Below are 19,923 nucleotides of genomic sequence, written 5' to 3' on the forward strand. Positions count from 1 at the left end.
CGGCGGGGGGGGAGGGGGGGGGCGGGGAGCGTCGTCGTCACGTGTCCCCGGCGGCCCCGGTGGCCGGGAGAGGCCCCGCCCCCTCCGGCGAGGCCGCGCCCCCCGAGAGGCCGTTGCCATGGGGGCGGGAGCAGGGGGCGGTCCCTCAGGCGGGGCGGGGCAGGGTCTCGACCCCGCCGCTCTCCTTCCTGGCGCTGCGGTGCCGCCGCGGGCACCGCCGGCAGCCAGGAACGCACGGGGCTCTCGTTAGTTGTGAAATACTGCGCCTTAGAGGCCTCTTCCAGCTGTAACGAGCCTATGATTCATTAAGGCCTGCCGGGGGAGGCGGCAGCAACGGCGGCCTCGTTCGGCGCACGGGCTCCGGGCACCGCCCGGTGTGGCAGCGGCATGGCTCCGCCAGCTAAACCCCGGGTGGCCGCATAGACCCGGTCGTTCGCTCTGCTCTATACGTTGCTTTACGGTGACTCACGGCAGCACCGTTACGGCCTCGCGCTTACACAAAGTTCTGCCCTACGCTTCCTCACGCCCTCCCCTCGGCCTCCCTCTGGGGGGAGAGACCCACACAGCCGCTCGGGGCTGACCCGGAGCCAGGGAGCGGGACGGACAGCGGGACGAGGGTGACCCTTGCCGCAGCCTCGGAGCCGGCCCCGGAGGTTCCCGCCGTGGGGGGGGGGAAGGCCGCACCGGGCCCCCCCCGCCCCTCCGCAGGTGCAACGCCCCCGCCCGCCGCCGGCCTCTACCACGCCGCGCGGTGCGTGGGGAGGGAGTCGAGGCGGGTGTGGCACTCCTGCCTGCGGGGGAGCGTCCCGCCGGGCTGGGCTCTCCCGCCAACACCCCCCTCCCGCGTGTCGCTGTGGAACGGGCCGGGACCGGAACCCGGCGCTGCCGGCAGCGGCACCGCAAGATGGAGGTGCGGGAGGCCGGGTTAGGCGGTAGGGCGGGTAGCAGCGCTGACAGCCTGGCTGAGGAAGAAGAGGAGGACGAGGAAGAGGGTCCCGGCAGCGGCCGGTGCAGCCGCACCTCGTCGTTGGTGAGCGGGCTGCTTACCGAGCTCTACAGCGCCGCCGAGGCGGCCGCCCCTTCGGGCAGCGCCCACGCCCGCGTCCTGCGGGAGCTGCAGCAGCAGCGGCGGCCGAGCCAGGTCAGGTACCTGCGGCTGAAAGGTATGGCCTGACCCTGCCCTACCCTGGGAGCTGCGCCTCTCGCCTCGCCTGCAAGGGAGCCCTCCTTAAAAGTGACAGTCCTCTCTCTCCTGCTTCTTGCCTACACACACGCCTATATATATGTATGTATCTCCCTTCATTTGTTCTGGCAGCCTTTATGCATGGCAGTCTCTCCCAGAAGGTTCCCGTGCAGGGTTAGCTGATACCTCCTTCAGACCGAGGCCTTCTCTGCTGCTCCGTCCCTCTTTTGTTTTAGGTGTAGTGGGAGCAAAAATGGGGTCACCTGTTACTAGGGTTTCTGTGACAGATTGCATGAGCTTTTATGCTTCCATAAGCTCAGTGCTTTTCTTCCTTTACAGTAATGAATCAATGATTGGTTTCTTTCTTTTTTTATTTTTAAGCTAGGTCCCTTTTTTCTTAAGCTAGAAGAGATGCTACATACACTGTGTCATAAGAAGTAGTTGGGTTTTTTCAGCTCCTTTTAGTTATAGTGAACTTAAACTAAACCTGACAATTGTAAAGCTTATTTACAGGTAAGCCTGTCTTCCAGGGAAAAAAAAAGGTGTAATAAAAAAATGCAAATGCAATGGTCCACTAACTAAAATCTAAATGAAACTATCAAAGAATTCTTATGAAAGCTAAGTAGCTGTGACACTGCACGTTCGTGAAAGAATGAGACTTGCAACTCCAGGTTGATCCGATGAGGAGGGCTGTTTAAAGGTCTCTTGTCTCCTGATCTTAAATCTTATCCTTGGTTTCAACAAGGTTAAAAAGCACAAGGTAAATAAACGTGCCTGTTTTTCAGACCTGTGCAAACAGCTTTCTGCTTCTGTGTCTGGCTTCTACATGAGGTGATATGCCATCTGATGTTACAGGATGCAGCTCAAGTTGTTCTGGGTGTCCTGTGGCAACCTGGGACTCAGCAGGAAATCTGCTTGTTTGGGAATATATTTTTGTAGAATTTAAACTCATTAATTTTGCTGCAGATTTAATTGTTCTTACTGGGACAGCTAACTGGCATGAGTGGGGAAGAATAAAATTCAGCTCATGACTTCTGTGGTGACTGTATAAGTCGGTAGGAATACAACTTACTTTTTTTGTTCTCAAAATCCGCAGATGTGGTTTTAAATCACCTTGCCTGGTACCAGTGTTGGGAGTGCCAACTGAGCAGCAGGTGCTGAAACAGGGTAGAAACTACAAAATACAGGACTGTTTTACCAGTGGCTCCCTGCCCTCACAGTCGTTCATTTACTATCCCATGATCGATTGTCGTTTCAGCCTGATTTGTCCTTGTCTTTAAGATCTCCACAATTATTGAAAAAGTTTTGCTGTACGAGCTGAGCTGTTTGCCATCCCACTAATAGTAGCTTTTCCTGGATGCATAAATACTTTTCTCATTGGATCAGGTTACTAAAGTATGGATTTTTTGGATTGATTTTTCTTCCAGCATCAGGGAGGTGTAGTTGGATTGAAAGTGATAGGATTTGAAAATTTAGCCGCAGGGAACAGAAGGCTGTTTAGATGGGGGTGGCAAGCTGTACCAGGCTATTACAGGGAAGAGCTGAAGAGGTCAGTGCCTAATGGGCAAGGCCCAAGCTTTCACTGGTGGGGTGGGCCTCTGAGAACAGAGCAGAGGACTCAAAAACCAATTTAATGGACTTAAGGTATGTGCCCAACAACCCTCTTTTCTTCTGGACCTGAAGCTCACCACATAAAGGACAACAGGAATGTTAGACGTAAGCTGAGATGTTTTGGTGAGCTAAGGGGATCTGGTGGCGCTGTGACTGACCAGTGGAAATAGTTGAGGCCATGACTGAAGCCACTGTGTTTGCATGTCAGTGGAAAGAGTTTCCCACTTAGAGCTCATCCTGTGGCTGCATTTGTAGCTTCACAGGCAGCTTCCTGAACATTTTCCTTTGCCTGTTATTGTTTGCTTTTATTCCCCATGCATATCTTCTACAAGCAGCTTCTGGAAGGTACTTTATTTAAAAAATACCTCCTGGTTGCAATACTATAGGCATATTCTGGCTCCATCTTTCACAATGTTTCCAATTTATAATTATTGTCTAATTATTGTATATAATAAATATATATATGCTACCATATATTATTTATTATAATTATTTAGTAAAATTATTATGATTCATACACTGGGCAGCAAGTTGAAGTACTTTGGTGTAAAAGAAAATTAAAGGCTCTGGCTCAGATCCCAAAAATGTTTATAATTGATAATCGTCCCAGTCAATAGAACTTGTAATTTATAGAAATGTGTATGTAAATGTCCGTGGGGCAAATCACTCTGCATGTCAAGTACAGTAAGCTGTTTAGGATTGTTTTGACCTGGACTGAAATTATTTTCTCTGCTTATCGGCAGATGTCAATGAATTAACAACTATAAAACGAGAACTGAATTACAGAATTTCTGTTCAATCAGCAAAGTTGCTTCGTCTTCTGAAGCAGAAAGACAGGCTTGTACATGAAGTCCAGAAGAACTGTGATATTGTCACAGCTTGTTTACAGGCGGTTTCCCAGAAACGACGTAAGTACTTGTACATGCGTACTAGTGTAAGTAGTTTATTTCATTAATGTGTGCAGTATTTCAGTTAAGCCCTTGCATTTGATTTAAACTCGGGAGTCCAGGCTATGCTATTCCTTAGATATGACTGACTTCCAGTGATGTCAGTGGCATCTGGGAACCAGCAAAGCCCAGCTAGCTCGACTAGGCATGCTGCCGTAGCCTCAGCTCTGTGCATTGGTGCGGTACCCTTACCGCACGTGGTCTGCCAGGCTTTTTCAGCTTTATTTCACAGAAAGCCCGAGTTGAATTTTTTAGCATGCATGCTGTATTTAACTGTGTGCTTTTATATGGGAGATGCTGGAAGTGGAAATTTTTGTTGCTGGAAACTATAGACAGCATATGCAATTGTCTTCCCAGAGTATTGTTAGTAGTGCGTAACTCCTTTCTTTCGAGTTGATTTAAGACGAGGAGTATAAGTCAAAAGAAACCCACTTCCCCACTTCGGGTATTTCAGAGGGAATGCATGGGGAAGAGGAGAAATGTTGGTCTTTAATTGTTTAGCCTTTTCTTCCAGCACAGTGAAACCTTTTTATTTGACTTGGCAAAGTTGTCATCTAAAGACAGGCTGAAGTGCTTTTGTTAGTTCTGCTAAAGTGAAACTGCATGTGATGTCATATGTAAAAATAAAGAGAAATTATGTCTTTAGAAAGGACGTGTGAAAATAACCTAATGTTCCCTGTCTTATTTTTTCATTAACATGCAGCGTGACAGGTACAGAAATGTTCAGGTACAGTAAAAAAAGCATGGTCTTTTCACAAAAATGCCTGTAGGAGCTTTGAGGTGCATGTGAAAATTTTATTGAAAGAATCTTACTGTAGTGGCATGTGCTCATGTAGTTCAGTTAAGGGTTTGTCTATTACTGTGAAACTTAAGTTTTTAAGCGCCTAAAAGTGTTCCTTTGTTTTACTTAAACCTAGCATGAAACTTCTTGGCTGTCATGCGCTGCGTAGGCATATTTCTTCTTCCCACCTACTCTTTTTAAACACAAGCTTGATAATTGAGTCCTGTTAACACTTAAGCATATACTGTAGTCTCCTTTTAAATGAGACTACTTGAATTTTGCATGTTTAAGTATTTAGAGGATTTGACTACAAATTCTGAAGGTGTGAGCATCCCAGGCTAATTTGTTAGGTAAAAACCTATTGTCTGAAAAGGATACAAGATTTAATCCTAAATATGAATGTGTTTTTACAAATTTCAGGTACCACTTTGCACTTAAATTAATGGGGCATTATGTTTAAAATGCGCTAGTAACCACTGAGGTAGCTGAATTTTCAAAGTAATGCAGTTTATTGGCTAATATCCATGCATGTGCATGCAAGTTTTTGAAGACTATGTGTGGGTTTGTATATTACATGTCTTGAAGTAAGATTTTTATTATTAATATAGTATGTTTACCTAGCACTACTTTTCAGCTTATATCTCTGAAAATCCATATATATATATATTCTGGGGCACCTACAACTTAGTTATTTCTTTCATTAAGATGTAATGCAAAGCCACTGGGATTTGTTGAATGACTTCCGATAACTTCAGTTGCTTTGGAATATATTGAGACTATGTTTTTATTGCTCAATATAACTGTGCTAGCACTGTACAGAGGATGCAGGAATAAGCTTTTGCTGTAGGTTGTACAACTTTAAATTTCCGGGTAATTGTGCCTTTGAGGCAATGTTTGATCAACAGCTGTCCAAAGGCAGGCAGAACTGGTCTTCTTCCCTCCAACCTTTGTACTATTTCCTGTCTAGTAGTAGTAGGAACCCCTGTATTTGATATAACGAGTCAAATCAGAGAGCTGATCCAGTAAGGTAATTCTTTTTTTCCCTGTTTCCGGTTTCTGCAGAGGGTGGTCGAAGTGGTGGATGCACAGGAGACGGTGATTGCTTAGAGTGGCTTGAGAAGTGAGCTGCTAAGTGTGTAGTTAAGTCCTAAAGTCTTGGCAAAACTAGTATGCTAACAGTGGAAAGATCTATTTTCTCCTCTTTTAACTTTAAAAAATGAAGAGTTAATGTGGTGGAACATTAACAAATGCACACCTTCCCCTCCACCCCAAAATGTAAGAGAGATTTCCTGCTTATTAAAGCCCTTGGAAACTAGATTTTCTGTAGACTGCCCTCTCATTTTTAAATATTCAAAACATTATTATTAATTTGTAGAAGTTTTTGTTGTCCCAGGTTTTTCTGATGACAGTATGTACTTGCAATATAATGTTATGTGCCATAAAGCTTTATAATGTGCTTTCAGGTACAGCATTAATATTATGATATCCTGTAGTACTAAAATCTTTATCAAGTAAGTATGGAGAAGTTGTTAAAATATTTTCCTTTTAAAGTATGGGGGGTTTTTTTTAGTGGCAAATTTCTTGGATTTCTTGGATTTGTGTTATCATTCTAATATTTCAAAATATAAGTGATTCTTCAACTGATCTGTATAGTGTTTCATGGTATGTTTATACTATTGTCACACTGGTAGTTTTTTCCCCCCATATATAATGAAATCTCTATGTAGAGGCAGAACTCTAGTTTCAAATTAACGTTAAGTTCACATTCTGATGTTTGAATGCTACCTTTAAGCCATCTTTACAGACCAATTGCAAACAACTGTTTCAGGAAAAGATGGAAATTCTGTCTTGATGGATAATTTTGATTGACCCTTTTTGCATACTGTCTGACAAATTCACTCCTAGTGGTAACTGCAGTTAGGAAATTACAGGGCTGATTAATTGATCCCTTATTTTCTGATGAAGCATCTATCATGTTTTCCTCTGTCGAAGCAGACTAAACCAGGCACTGTTTAAAAAACTGTATGCTTAAAACTGTGTGTGTTCAGCATCTGCAAGTTTCGCAGACCACACAGAGAGCTGTGTATGGATCAGTTTTTGACCTTCGCTGGCTCTTGGTCTCTGCGCAGCGCACAGAAGAGGCAGGGCCCTCTGGCAGCTTTGGAAGCTCGTGTCTGGCTTGCTTGTGCTTCAATACCCAGCACAGCACCTGCAGCATTTGAAATGCTGAATGGAGAGAGTAAATGTGGAGGAACAAACAGATGCCAGGGACGACTTTGTAACTTAACGTGTTTTTCATTATGCTGTTGACCTTTATCCCTGGTAGGTGGTGCATGTTTTGCATACAAATAGGTATTACCATAGAAAATAAAATTCACTGCAGAGTGAAATGGGTTTTTGTCAGAAGCATGAATGGCTATGGCTCTGCTGAGGGAGGATAAATTGTTCTGTTGGATACATGCTAAAAGCAGTACACTGCGCTGTACTTTAAGCTATATGACTGGCCAGTTTCATTTTAGTAACGCTTTTTTAGCTAAATTTAAATACAATACTCCAATGAAGAAAAACAGTAAGAGAGACATCACAGTGATGGCCTGATGGCAAACACGGCTTCTAGGCACACATTTCTCTTACTCTTGTGATTTTAACTTATTTGGAGCAACAAGATTATAAGTGTGTTCTGTAGCATTGCGAACTATTTCAGATCCATCTTAGAAAGCAGAGTGGTTTATGCGCTTAATTATATCATTTGAGAAAAGCAGAATTCAGGAAAAAAATAAATCAAGGTTTTGCAGCTCTCATCTAAATAATATGCAAGACATCTCATTCTTTTCTCTCTTTCTGTATTTTATATAGTGACAGCTTCCTTATATTACTAAATATATTTTGCCTGATCAAATTGCAAACAAGAAGTTCCTTGAATCAGAAATTTTGATTGTTTGCATTTTAATTTTTTTAAAAAATATGTATTATCTATAAATTATTTATAAGTAAAATCATGCAGCTCAGTTGTAACAGTCTGGCTGGAAGCAAGCTTAAATTTGATTCAATATAAAATAAGATGAAGCTATATTAAGAGAAAGTTCATTAATATTTTCTTGTATTTTTAATAGAAATAATTTAAGTAGAAAATATCACAAAGATTGTTAATTTGCTGCTGTGTAGCTATGGTGCTATGTACCTATAATGACTTTAAATGAGTCTCATGCTGTATTCAGAAAGGCCTTAGTATTCTCTCTTGTAATACTTGTTTAGAAACTAAGATTAAAGATAAGTATTCTGCTATTTCAGCACTGACTCCTATATAGAATTCTATAGGATGACAATAAACATTAGCTTTCTAGTTTTTCTCTTCCTGCTTTGATTTAATGCAGAGCCAGTAGAGGGAGACAGAATATTTTATTTTGTGCAGAGGTAGAGTATATCTGATTTTTCACAGGTTGGTGGCTTTCATATCCTTTCCTTAAACGTGAAGGGAAACGCTTTACAAATGTGGTCAGGTAGTAATTGGATTAAAAGATTTAAAGTCAGATACAGGCTGTCAAACAAATGTTGTTCACCAAGGAAGTATTAGGTTCCCTATGTGAAGCAGTTGAAAAATGGTGACAAGTGGCTTCTTAATTATAACTGAGATCATTTATTCCTACATGGCTGTGGAGGTTATTCAGAAGCTCCTGACTGAGCTGAATGCTTTGGAATCTACCTACAGAAATTCAGAAGTTTATGTATAGACTTATTAGCAATACTTTTGATCTCTTTGGCTTTCTATCCAGTTAGGATGCACTCAACACAAACTGGCATGATATGGGCACAGAGAGGTACCCTGTGTGTTCCCAGGGGATGGACAGAGTTTCCTGGTAGAAGACTGGGCTATGAAGTCTCCTCAGCTTCTGAGAACGTGTTACTGTGTAGCATCAACTCTCCTCACAGGGTGTGGAACTCACCCAGAGGAAACTGGGAAAGCCCTGCTTGATGTTGTCGTTTTATGAGTTGGGTAGGAGAGAACTGGGCAAGATCACCATCATCAGGTGTCTCTGGATAAGGGCAACTTAGGTAGGCAAAAGTACTCATGCATCTAGACTAAACGTCTGTTTTCTCTTTCCTCATTCCTTCCCTCCAGTCCTGCTGCATCTGTGTGTCCTGTCCCATCTTCCACTTCCCCCCCCCTCCCCTTCCTAACTCTTTATTAGCTTTTCTCACTTGATCCCAGTCTTTAAATATCAGACTTTTCAGCCCTGTTCCATTTTTCCCCTTCCTATGTTTTGTCTGCCCTGCAGTGTCTACCACTGGCTCTCAGTCAGACTGCTCTCCATCTTTTAGTTTTCCTTGCATTGTTCCTTGGTCTCTTTCATATATTCTTCATTGTCTTTTTCCTGCACACACCTGCACACCTGTCTTCTCCATCCCTCCTCTTCCCTCAACATTTATTGTAAAGCCAAGGCAGACATTCACAAATTTTAGTTCATAGGATGAAAGTTTGATTAAAGGTGTAAGAACAGCTTTAATACAATATGCTGTGTACTGCTAACACAGCTAATACCGATTTGATTGTCACTCTGGATCAGATGTCTCACAACATTGGGCAAACACTTGTATACATGTGGAATAATTCATGCAGGTCAAATTAAGCATGTGGCTTATCTGTCTTTTCCCACTCGCATCCCAGTAGTTTGATGTACTCTTGCAGTTGTATAAATACGCTTTAACCTGGAACACCTCAATTGCTCTGGTTTAATTTTTTTATTTCTCTATGAAGAATTGAGTTGCTCAGCGAATGCTGCTACTGTGGCAATTTTGCTCTACAGCCTCCTGCCCCACCCAAATCTCCACTGTTACAAATTAGGGGCCAAGTTTTAAGCTTGTACTTGCTTTTCATGTTCCTCACTTTAACATCTGAAATATATGCTAAAGAGGAGGATGTTTTATATTAAAAATTAAAATATTGATGTCTGTGCAATTTCCAGTGTTGTATTTGCAATTAAAAGAGAGACTGTCATACACTTGCTGTGTTCATCTCCAACCCTAATGTAGATTTCCAAGTGGATGTGAAACAGGTCATTCATTTAGAAAACCATGTCTCATTTTTCAAGGTTTTTGGGTAATACATTTTAAGTTTAACTCAGTAGCTCTGATGTTTGAAGCCAGATGAATCTGCTTCAGTAACTTTTTATAGCAGTAACTATTTAATTGATCTATCAAAAGTGCATTCCTCCTTTGACATGAAAATAGGAGGTTTACTTCTTAGGGAATCTGATTTCATGTGAGTCATCCCCAAATGACTCAATTGGCTGCATGTTTCAGTTCAGTAGCTTTCCTGTTATCTGTATTTGTGTGCTTGGTTACCTTACTAGTCTCTACCCTTTGTGGGTGCTAATGAATTTGATCCTTTAAATTGATGCATTTCAAAAAGCCACAGCATACTTAAGAAACGTCACTTGTGGCTACTTCTTGTTTTTCCTAAGCAATTGTTCTTAATTTACTTCTGCCTGATCTTTTGTCCTTTGAAGCCTTTTGGTGGGGAAATGGAGGAAACAGGATAATGAGCTTGAAAATGGGATAGTCATCTTAAGTTTGTTTAAACTGTTGCCAAAAGTAGGCTGAATTTTCTTTAGAATCATAGAATCATTAATGTTGGAAAGACCTCTAGGATCGTCAAGTCCAACCACCAAGCCAACACTACCACGTCTCCTAAACCATGCCCTGAAATGCCATGTCTACACGTCTTTGAAATACCTCCAGGGATGGTGACTCCACCACCTCTCTGGGCAAGCTGTTCCAATGCCTGACCACTTGTTCAGTGAAGAAATTTTTCCTAATATCCAATCTAAACCTCCCCTGATGCGGCTTGAAGCAGTTTCCTCTTGTTCTGTTGCTTGTTACTTGGGAGAAGAGACCAACATCCACCTCACTACAACCCCCTTTGAGGTAACTGTAGAGAGTGATAAGGTCTCCCCTCAGCCTCCTTTTCTCCAGCTCCCTCAGCTGCTCCTCATAAGACTTGTTCTCCAGACCCTTCACCAGCTTTGTTGCCCTTCTTTGGACACACTCCAGCAACTCGATGTCCTTCTGAGGGGCTCAAAACCCAAACCAGTATTCAATGTGCGGCCTCACCAGGGCCGGGTACGGGGGCACAATCACTTCCCTACTCCTGCTGGCCACACTATTGCTGATACAAGCCCAGATGCTGTTGGCCTTCTTAGCCTAAGCACACTGCTGGCTCATGCTCAGCCAGCTGTCAACCAGCACCCCCAGATCCTTCTCTGCTGGGCAGCTCTCCAGCCACTCTTCCCCAAGCCTATAGTGTTGCATGGGGTTGTTGTGGCCAAAGCGCAGGACTGGGCACTTGGCCTTGTTAAACCTCATACAGCTGACCTTGGCCCATTTTTTTCAGCCTGTCCAGATCTCTCTGCAGAGCCTTCCTACCCTCAAGCAGATTGACACTCCTGCGCAACTTGTAGTAATACATGTGTAAATAAATACATTATTGCTATTGATTTTTAATTATTGCTATTTTCATCAAACTGTTAGTTATGCTGCATAGAGTGAAGGCTTCCTCTGTTACTTATGACTCAAGATGTGGAGGTGGGCTGAGGATTGGTTAGCAAGGATTTTATAATTCGTTTTATGTCATGTGCTGGTTTGTAAGGAGTGAAGTAATGGGACAGTTAGGAGAGGAGAGAACTGTATTTAGGAATGCCAGAGCTTGGCTCAGTGCGAAAAATGACTGTAGATGTAAATGTATTCTTAACTGACTTGTTTATTGTTATCCAGCATTATTAATAAATTGTGTGATGCTTAAAAAGATTACTGGAGAACTCTTTGAAAGAGCCACCTATAGTGGTGAATACAAAATTAAATGCTGTTTGATTGTATTTCATTTTGCTTCAGCCAGCCAAGATTCTGGGAAATCTGAAAGCTTATTCCATTGCACTGGGACCATGAGCTGAGAAGGACTAATTGCTTTTAACACTATGTTTGGAGGAGAAGGACTGTAAACAGCATCATTCATTGCTGTGTGCCAAGTCATGGAGAAATGTTTCAATGAGTAGGTGTGTGTCATGCATGTTTAGCACTTGCTAATGTAAATTAGTTTGTGTATTCTGGATATTTCTTAGTGAGTTTAGGAGAAAGAAAAGCGACCGTTATCAGGCATAATACCAGCAGTGTGGAACACTGATCAAGATGGTGAAGCTTTGCAAGGGCAATGATTCTTGTTTTTAAATGCCTTGGAGTTTGCTGTCATAGTATTTTACACAGCTTTGGAAGTGACCCACATGAAAGGTGTCACCTCTTTGTTAAAGGCTGACAGCTAATCACTATCTGAATAATCCTGGAGTGTTGTCAGGTAGTGAGTTCCATGGGTGCTTTCTTTTGATGAGAATATTATATTGGAACTGGTCTTTGAGTGGTGCAGCCAGGATGCTGAGACTCAGGGAAGCAGTGTGAGGGGAAGTAGTCTAACAGATCGGCAAGTCAGTAAAATTCTGGTACAGCACTGTGCTGGTCCATTGCCCCTCATGGGATGTTGTTCTAGAGAACTATCAAGTAAGTTCCTAGGCTTAAAGTGTAATTGTGCTGCTGATGGGATGTGCACACTGAGTATGGATCTTGTAGGTAAGGAATTTTGACATCTTTCATCACTTGATGAGAAGTAACATTGGAAAGCCCTACAGGAGGGACCACCCCACTTTATTGTCTCCAGCCAGCTCTTCAGGATGATCTGTGCTAGCCCCAGCAAGCTGACTGGTGTGTGAGTCTATAGAAGACCTTGGCTGGCTTATTAAAAATACTTCAGCTGACTGCCATCTTCTTTTACTGATATTCTCTTGTGGTCTGTGCCATTGCAGAATATCAAATTCAAAAGATAGCAAGAACTAGAGCTTAGAGCAGTACAGAACGTGGAATCCTCGCTTTGAGGGAAATTCTGCTTTAAGAATACAGCAACAAAAATATCTTGTTCCAGCATGAAATAAACACCCACTCACAAAAGTCAATTGCTTATGAAGCAAAATTCTGAAAGCTTACATTTTGAACTAAAATGTTTTGTTCAGATTTTGATACCTCACCCTTTTTCATTTCCTGTTATGTAATGAGCCATTTTCAAGAAAGATGTTAGAATGTTTAATACTAAAAAGAGTTTAGGTTTGTTTACAGTTTTTAAATTGTTGGAAATATGCTTTCAGCAAAGATACCATTCTGCTGTGAAGGGCTTTGCTCTCCACAAGCTGGTATTTTATGACAGACCTTTCCATTAAAGTGGTTCCAGCTAATTTTGTTACTGGAGATCTTCCTGGGAACATGCAGCCATCTCTGCAGCTCACTCCCTGTCTGCTCAATACTGGGATTGCCAGACTGGTTTAGGGAGCTGAGGAGCCGGCGTGCATTCCTGAACCGTATGTTTTCCTTCTGCTTCCTTAGGGATTATATGAATCCTTACTTTTTCATGTCATGTACTTCATACTGTGCTTCTTTGTCCCTAACTCTCACCACTGAAGTGTCTTACCTTCATTGAAGATACCTCCCTGCCCCATCTGAACAAATGCCATCTCATGCTGATCGTTGGCTAAGACTTGCACAGTTCTCAGAAATGGCTTTTATCATGGACTCCTTCAGCTACATTCGTCAGGATTTAGCTAAGCAAACTGTCGCGGTGGCTGCTTTGACTAGTGGCAGGATCCAGAGGTACGATTGCTTTTGTTACAAGCCTGGTCAGGATCTAGGTACTTAAGAGTTTCAAGCGAGACTGGGCAGTGCTCAGTATCAGCAGGTGGTATGAGAATGTACCCAACTGCCACGTTTTTCTTTTAGATATTTTCCCACTGCTACTTTCGGAGATTGGCTGCATTCAGAGTTGGTATCACTGCTGCTGGTAAGTTCCTGGGGACAGTGTGAAGCCTGCTGACCAGATGATGATTACCTCCTTGAGGGAGGTACTACCTCCTGGCACACCGCTGTTGCTCATTTCCCAGTTCAGTGAGCTGCTGTCTCTGGAGGGGTGGGATCTTCCAGGGAAAGGGAGATGCCAGGGGTTCAGAGCCAGGTGGGAGAAGGCCTGTTGCCTTCTGCCTGTTGAGCCCCAAATGTGCCTCACACACCATGAAAGAGCTGTGGATCAGCTGATTGATGGCATGTTGTGCCAGGCAGGTGACTGCCAAGTGCAGCAACTTACCATTTGGGAGATACCAGGCCTTCACCCAAAGGAGTGTAGTGAGACCTGGGAGACCCTGGTCAACTAGCTGTGGTGTCCAACTTCTATAAACTGTGGGCCCTGCAAAATTCAGAGCCCTTACATCCTTCCTTCCCTCCCCGCTTTGATTGCTTGTCATGGAAAATGGCAGACATCTGGGGTGAGGGCGAAGTGGGGCTAAACTGACCTTTCTAATGTATGTCATGTAGGCATGTTCTGTAGTTGATTGCTGCTGCTGAGGTGAAAGGGGCACCCTGTAATAGCCATCTGAGGTGGCCAGAGCATCAGCCACTGATTATCTAACTATAACTAGTTTACTTGTCCCCACCCCCCATAGTTGTGCAATATTTTTTTGTGTTACATAGAAGTTCGATGGGATAGTAACAGCTGAATGTGGTTACAACATAAAAAACTACTCTTGCAGAATAAATACTTCATTGCTTATCATGGATTTGAACAGTAAATTCAGTAGATCCTTTTGTAAGTGATAATCTGCCTGCTGATTCTAGGCCCAGTTTGCAACAAAAAATGCAGGTTGTTCAGTATATGAATGTAGAGATTGCAGAATTGCTACCAAATTCTTGTCCTGCAACATTTGGTATAGGGTGTTATAAATATTGTTTGTCAGTGCGCTAGCAGCTGTGACAACAGTGAAAAGGATGAGTTAGATCTATACCTGAGATTACGTTTATTTTGGGTATGCATACAACTTGGAGGTTGACTGTTGCTGCCTTTTCCATATTCTTCCATGTAACTGTGATCCTGTTGCTGTTGCAAAGTAGTAGCTGACCTTGCAGGATTAGTTTTGTGATGTATGTACAGTTTTGAGTGCACCGAATTGCACTTTTCCCAACAGCTGTGCCATGAAAAGTTGATGTATTGGATAGTACTTGTTACATAAAATATTTCCCGAGTATGAGAAATAGGGATTAATGTGATAGATTACTGTGTGTTGTTTTTTTGGATTACTTATCAAGTACTACTTACCTACTAATTTTCCTGAGCAAAGTGGTTCTCAAACCAGTGATAACCTTATTTCCCTAGTACTGCAGTAACTTTGGAAGGTGGGATTTGATGAGCTCGAACTGAGGAGGCATGCAGGCATCCGAAGGAAGGATGCTGCTGTTTGCTGCTGGCAACAGCAGTCAGAACAGCCTGTTCTCCATCTACAATCCCTGTCAGTCAGTCATGACATCAGAAATAACTGTCAGACACCACTGTTCCCTCTGCTCCTTTGCAGTGATTCAGATGGATACCTCTTCAGCAGTAAAGTTTGATTAGTCTAACATGTTATTCTCTGAAAAACCAGGAAAGTGAGATTTTTATTTAGTCAGCCTGGGATTATTGTGGTTAAATGAGGCAAGGTGCTGATTTCTGCATAGGTTCAGGAAGAGTGTGAAACCAAGCTCATCCTGCTCCAGCCCAGTGCTTCTGCCTGGGACAGGTTGAGCATTGATCAGGAAGGGAGGTGTGGGGTGCATGGCCCAGCAGAGCAAAGGGCTCAGCCTGCAGGTCTGTGTGGGAAAGTAGTCATGTGCTCTGCTGCAAGGCATTGTCAGTGTCCAGGCTATAACCTAGAAATCCATTGTGTTAAGTGGGAATTTGCGAGGAAGCTGGCTGTATAGCCGGTGCTGCCAAAGTCCACAGGTGAAGGAGTGATGTGTGAGGAGCGCCCATGAGTGCATTTGTATTTCGCAAATCCTTTTAGACACTTCTGAATCGATCGCAGATCCTGCTCTGATTCCTGCAGGTAGTGACAAGCCACGGCATCTATGGCAAATGTTGGACAATCAAGACGTAAGGGTTTATTTGTGCATTTCAGGTCACAGCAGGGGTGGCTGTGTGAGCTGCATAACTATAATACCATGTCATTGCAATCTTCAATCTTTCTCTGACAAGCTTTTGGATGTGGAAACAGCCTGAGAGAGAAAGTTCTGTAACTAGGTTGTAAGCATAGCCTTTCACACTTGTCTAGCTTAGTGCTACCTCCTCTTTTATTGTTCTGGGGATTACACTTCAGTACAAGTAACTGTGGTGGGTTTTTTTTTTTTTTCTTTTTTTCTTTTTTTTACAGCATTGTGAACTTGTAGGAGAGTTAATGGGGCTTCACTGAAAATGCCCAATAGGGTACGTGGCCTTTAAGTAACACAGATGCATTTTATCTCCAAATATGGCACCCACTGAACACTCTTTGGTTAAGTTAGCCTTTGAAGAAAATACTTTCTCGATACTGAAGATCAAATGGAAGATAACAGCTTCTTGGGATAATTAGTGCTAGAAATAGACTGATTTATGGAGCATCAGGCAGTGCTAGCAGCTATGTTTCCGCAGCTTTGTGAGATAAGCTTGACATTTAAAAACAAGGTGCTAGAAAAGTGAACTGTGAACTTAGTCTGTTTGGTTCAATAGTCCTGCTTATAATTCTATGCTGGAGCAGCTCCAGAGGAGAAGTTAAACAAGAACTTCAGATTTTAAAATGCTTTCTCCTTGAAGCTGTTCATAACTTGAATTTGACTTGGTCAGCAGTAAGTGAGTGCTCCTCACATACCCTTGAAACTTGCCAAGGAAGTCAAGTCCATATTCCATCTCCACGTTACATCATCTTACTAGAACATTTTCTTTTTAGAAAGTGACACAAACCTATCATTTATATCTCTTTCTTAGTAAAAATTGGAAACCTCTTGATATGTTTTGCCAGCAGTGAAACAGCTTCTAAATTTAGTTCCCTATAACTATAGTTACCTCCCTAAAATCACAGCAGCCTGGTGTTGATCAATATATTTTGTCTGCCATCCATACAATACATATGGCCAAAATACAGAGCATGAACAGTTTTTGGTTCTTGGGTTGGATTAGGCATCACTGATAGCTAACAGTTTAATATGGGGGTTTGGGGTTTTTTTTCTCTCCGTGTGTTACTGCTAATTTCTTATCTCATTCAATGGTCGTGGCCAGCAGTAGCTGAGGGCCTTAGATCCTGAAGGAAAAATAATTATCCACTGAGACTTAAAGGAGGTCAGAATGGTGAAGTAATCAATGTACATAGCTGATCTCTTTTTAAAAAGAATACAGATTTGAGGAATTAAATATTACTAACATTTATAGCAATGCCTAGAGAGGCCCAGTGAAATCAGGAACCTAATGAGTTGGTCACTGGACAAACACGTGGTACAAGGCTTTCTGAAAAACAAACTGTTAATGAGACAAGACCACTTGAGGGCTGGTAGAAGAAGCACATGTTCAGAGGAGTGAAGTGAGTTGTCTCAAGCTATGCAGTAGTAATAAACAGAGCTGTGCTGTTGCCAAAACTCATGCTTGTGTGGTGCTGAACATGTTCAAAATCAATTTCAAGGCTTCAGTACTAAATGAGCCTTTGATTAATCCTAAACACATTCAGTTCAATAAACTTGTCCTGGGAGAGTGGATTATGAACTGAAATTTTGTCATTTAACTGTTGACTAAAAAAGCTTAGAATAGTAACATTGTCGTGACTGATAACTATTTTCTCCATCTTACTCACGAACTTCAGTGAAAAAACTGTGTCAGACTTGCTTAGATGACTAACGTGCGCACTTTTCAGGAAGGGGAGGTGGTAGTTCAAGGTCCGTTTGCTTTGTTAGCTGCTTCCTTTTCCAACACTTGCAGAATGTCCTCTGTGAAGCTATGGCCCACATGGGAGATGAAGGGAATTGTGATCTGGATGACTTGGAGTTGCAGTAGCTTCACGTACACACAAAACTTCATGGGAAAGTTTACAGAACTTTACAGAACTTTACAGAACTAGTGGCATCTGCAGATGGGAACCAATATATATGTGATCAAAGAACCTGAGTGGTGGTGGAGGACTTCTGTATTGACTGATCAAGATTTGTGATTCCAAGAGCTTTATAGGGCTTATATTAGGTTCTCTTGGAGCGAATGCCATTCTCTTTCCCAACACCAGAAAAGGTTTTGTTTCCGTTCCTGAGCTCTGTCCACAGAGGCCATGTGTACGGGAAGAGGGAAGGTCCGTGCTGGAAGCAGGACTCTCCTATCCTTGGGCAGTGCCAGAACAACATGGCTCTTTGCTACCTGTCTAATGAAAGCCTTGCGCAGCCTGAGCCTGGTCTGTGGTGGATGTCCTTAGCATTACTGCACTAAAGTACCGAACAAAATATAAAAACTTCAATGTATAAACATGGTCGCGTTCCCATAGTGGTTCATGGCCCAAAGCAAAGGCGTTTTGCAGTTAGAATTTTTTTTAACTTTGGCAATTACTTTTTAGTCTAGGATCTTTGAAAGTGTTCTGTCCGTGGATAAATCTTGTCTTGGGGACATAGGGTGGTTTTTCCTTTGTTAATTATGTTGGGGAGGATTAAAATCTTGCTGTTTCTGAAACAGCAGCTCAGACCAATGAAGTTGGCGATCCACGCTGTAAAATTCAATTTCTATGCTAGATGCTAAGGAAATAATCAGATTCTAATAAAGGAAGAGCAGCTCAGTCTTAGTGCTGGGAGCCTGCAATCCGCTATGACCTCCATTCTTCTGCAAATATTATCTTAAGCATGCCTACAAATCATACCTGTCAGGTTTGGTTTTTTTTAACATATATTGCATTAGGTTTTTTGCTGACTTGGTGATTTGTTTTTTAAAATGACCGTGTAGCATTTAAGTGGGATTCTGGGGTGTGAATAGTGGCCAAGATATGCATTTACTTCATATTGTTTAGCAAGGTTAGGGAACATTTCTTTATTATGATGATCATGCTTTTCAGCAATATTTTTATGTAGGCATCTTCAACAATTTTTCTTCTTAATATGTTCCTTACCAAAATAATATTTTTAATTCTGTGCTTCAGTAGAGACAGTTAATTTCTCTGACAAAAAAAGGCATTTGCCTTCTGAGACCTCACTTCAATTCATTACTATTTAATTTAAAAGGTTCTCTCTATATATTTTATCGAGCATGTAAGCATTGCTATGACTTTTATTCCAGTTGTTAACTCTAGACTTTTTGCTACTTGTTACTACAGCAGTTAAAATATATTGTTACCTCAGTGGTCCTTTTACCTTGCTCATGAGGTGCAACTATCGGCTTAATGTAACTGTATATGACCTGCTTTACCATTAGAGTTGGCACATGAAGGCGATAAGTAAAATAAATTTTTATTTTATTTTCTTTATCAGGACAACGCAGATCACTGTGCTCCTCAAATGGCAATTTTAACTTTAGAGTTTATTTATACAGTTGAACCATATTAGAATAAACATCATAAACCTGGATGCTGTTGTTGAATTCCACACCCCACCCCCAATTTCACAGCATGAGAAGATCCATCGACTTACTTATCTCTCATTTTTCTGCGATTAAGAGCTTGTTGGAAGCATTTGGGACATAGAAAGCTTCTGCAAACTTTTTTTTTGCTGTGTGTACTTTTGTACTTTCAGAAGACAACATACATATATGTACAAAGAACTAAATGTAGCGGTGGACTTCAGCTTGTGATTAGCACACCTACATTTTAGTGTTTGTACACGGGTGCTCACATGAGTGGTAGGTGCCTGTGTTTCCCTTATGGTCACTGTAGATCTAGTCAATGTTTTGCTTTCATTGCTTTAATATCCAAAGCTCTTCACAATCTACTCTTCTCTGTTGTCACATCCTTGCCATTTCTTAGTCAGTATTCAAAGTTAGCTCATGCCTCCTGCCTCCATCCCACACTTATTTTAAAACAAGCACCTTCTCAATTTCCCCCCATGTTGGTGTTTCCTTGTAGATGTTTAGCCATGTTGCACTTGAGCTGATGATTAAAACCTAATCCGTCAGCCCTCTTATTGACCTTATGCCTTCATGTGTGTCCCTTGGTACTCATCTTTGCCATGAAGCCACAGAAACACAATACCAGCCCTTATGTATGACTACTGTCCGCCAAGCTTTCCAATATAACCTCACTGTCTCCCTGTGCTCCTTCGTATGTTAATGTGTCGTCTTTTCTCATATTTCTTTCTTCTAAAGCAGGAAGTCTGGTTTTTTGCTGTGCTTGTACAATACCTACTGCAATAATGCTGCAGCCCAGAATTAGATTTATGGGCACTGCAGTGAATACAAATAGCTTTAATAGAATATGAAGCATACTCAGTTGTGCAAGTTTTTTGTCCTCTGTTACTGGCATAATAAGGGGAACTGACTGACTTCTGTCATGTGATCAAGCAATATTCTATTTAAGTCCCTTTTC

General features: G+C 42.2%; 1 protein-coding gene across 6 annotated transcripts in view; it reads left to right on the forward strand.

The window, feature by feature from the left end:
* The first annotated feature begins 467 nt into the window (after window positions 1-467).
* Window positions 468-19,923, forward strand: part of TBC1D30 (TBC1 domain family member 30) — a 58,260-nt gene continuing 38,804 nt past the window's right edge. The window contains exons 1-2 of one of the 6 annotated variants that reach the window (XM_064448746.1): window positions 468-1,163; window positions 3,538-3,702. In XM_064448746.1, the coding sequence (XP_064304816.1) occupies window positions 905-1,163; window positions 3,538-3,702 (424 nt within the window). In that variant the 5' untranslated portion in view covers window positions 468-904. Of the gene's footprint in view, window positions 1,164-3,537; window positions 3,703-5,465; window positions 5,550-19,923 lie in introns of those variants that run through there. The other 5 variants (XM_064448727.1, XM_064448736.1, XM_064448717.1 and 2 more) reach the window with 5 other exon arrangements.

Source organism: Phalacrocorax carbo, chromosome 1 (genome assembly GCF_963921805.1).
Source record: "Phalacrocorax carbo chromosome 1, bPhaCar2.1, whole genome shotgun sequence".
NCBI lineage: Eukaryota > Metazoa > Chordata > Aves > Suliformes > Phalacrocoracidae > Phalacrocorax > Phalacrocorax carbo.